Below are 1,826 nucleotides of genomic sequence, written 5' to 3'. Positions count from 1 at the left end.
ATCTAAAACAATCTAGACCCCTTTAAAGGCTACACACTCTTTGGATTTGATTTGACCAATGACCACGGAGCTGATCAAGTCAATTTTCATCCCAAGTCGTCAGGAAGTTTGTCTTTGGAATTGAGATTCGAAAAACCTCGTTTGGATGTTCCCTAGAAGTGTATGGCCAAGATTTTGCCGACTTTGCGCGGCGTCAAGGACCCTTACGTCACAATACCCGGAGGATTCAAGGAAATCAAAGTGCTGTCTGCGGGAATTATTCCACGTACCGTCATCCCATGCTTTATCGGTGTTCCAATCTAATCTGACCGAAAACGATCGTTTAGTCCATGCTTGGGCCCATCACCATTTTCCTTGTTTGTCTTTTGAAGATGGCGAAACATTTTTATGAATGACAATATATTAGAGTTAATGGATTTAAGTTGAATTAAAAAAGTTTAAAAAATAAATACCACGTGATCTTTTTTATCCAATCCAAAGCCCTTTTTTCAATTTCCCGCCTCTAAAAAGCGCAGTCACTTGTCTTTGGCCAGTCATTTGCAACATGGCAACCGAACCTATCATTGTTGTCCAAATCTTGGAAGTGGATGACAGGCCTATTAAAGTATTTACCCGTAATCAGCGTCTGGACCCCGTTTCTCAAAAATTCGTACGACTAATCTTGCACGTTAAATAAAGAAAAACGTTATTTAACGTAAAAATGTATTTCTAGAAAATTCTTTCGTTAAATAACGTTTTGTGAAATACGTAAAATAACGTTAGACGTTAAAAAAATCGTAACGTTATTTACCGTCTAAAACGTGTTTCTAAAAAATTCGTAACGTTAAATTACGATTAAAGTTATGCGTTAAATAACGTGCACAGTATGGTACTCGTTAGAAGTCGTCTGCGAACTTTTAATTCCAAAATGGATGCATTGATTTTATTGCAAAATGCATACCGCCGTAATTTACAACGAGAGAGAGTTTTTCGCGACAGGTCGAACGATCTTGAAACTCTCGATGACAACCAACTCATTTCGAGGTACCGGTTTCCACGAGCAGTTATCTTGGAAATAATTGGGATGGTATAAGTTCTATAAATTAGCACGCGCATATCGAGTCACGTAGGCCTACTTACCAAAATACAGCATTTGATGCATGTGCAATGATTATTACATAATATACAAACACCTATCGGTCAATCATTTTATAAATTTATAGTAAAATATTCATTACCCGATTTCATCTCATGTAGATTAAAGATGAGTTTCCTTATTTACCGATCAAGAATGTTCAAAAAGTTTGTATATTCAGACTGTAGGCCTTCACACATGAATATTTATGACTAGATATAACTCCAAAATATATAAATTTTCCTTAATGTCTTTTGATTGCTCGTAGTCTGTATCTGCGCACATCTTTTTCAGGTTTTGGTGACTTTGCGTTTCCTCGCAAAAGGAGATTTCCAGTCCGAAACTGAAGATATCCATGGAGTCACCAAACCTTCAGTTTCACGATCAATATCAGCCGTTTGTAATTCCATCTGTAACAATATGGACAATATTTTATTTCCAAATGATACAGAAGAATTGAGAAGGATCAAGGAGGAATTTTATGACATGGCACAGGTACCAAATGTTGTAGGCGCCATTGATGGTACTCTAATTCCTATCCAAGGAATGTCATCTGATGATGAACACGTTTACGTGTGCAAGAAGGGATTCCATTCCTTGAACATCCAAGCTGTAGTAGATGCTAAAATGAGGCAATGATAAGAGAATTATTGTATATTTACAGAATACAATCGTTATAATTTTTGTTCAAATTCAGTTGCTATGGCTAATC

General features: G+C 36.6%; 1 protein-coding gene across 1 annotated transcript in view; it reads left to right on the top strand.

Annotated features, from left to right (window-relative positions):
• Positions 1–907: 907 nt before the first annotated feature.
• The window catches only part of LOTGIDRAFT_145999 (hypothetical protein), a gene marked incomplete at both ends in the record, with an annotated part of 4,448 nt that continues 3,529 nt past the window's right edge, over positions 908–1,826 (top strand). The window contains one exon of the mRNA XM_009063706.1: positions 908–1,042. Within this exon, the coding sequence (XP_009061954.1) occupies positions 908–1,042 (135 nt within the window). The remainder of the gene's footprint in view (positions 1,043–1,826) is intronic.

Source organism: Lottia gigantea (assembly GCF_000327385.1).
Source record: "Lottia gigantea unplaced genomic scaffold LOTGIsca_595, whole genome shotgun sequence".
NCBI lineage: Eukaryota > Metazoa > Mollusca > Gastropoda > Lottiidae > Lottia > Lottia gigantea.
Note: the sequence above shows the minus strand (reverse complement) of the source record. Positions and strands in the feature narration are given on the sequence as shown.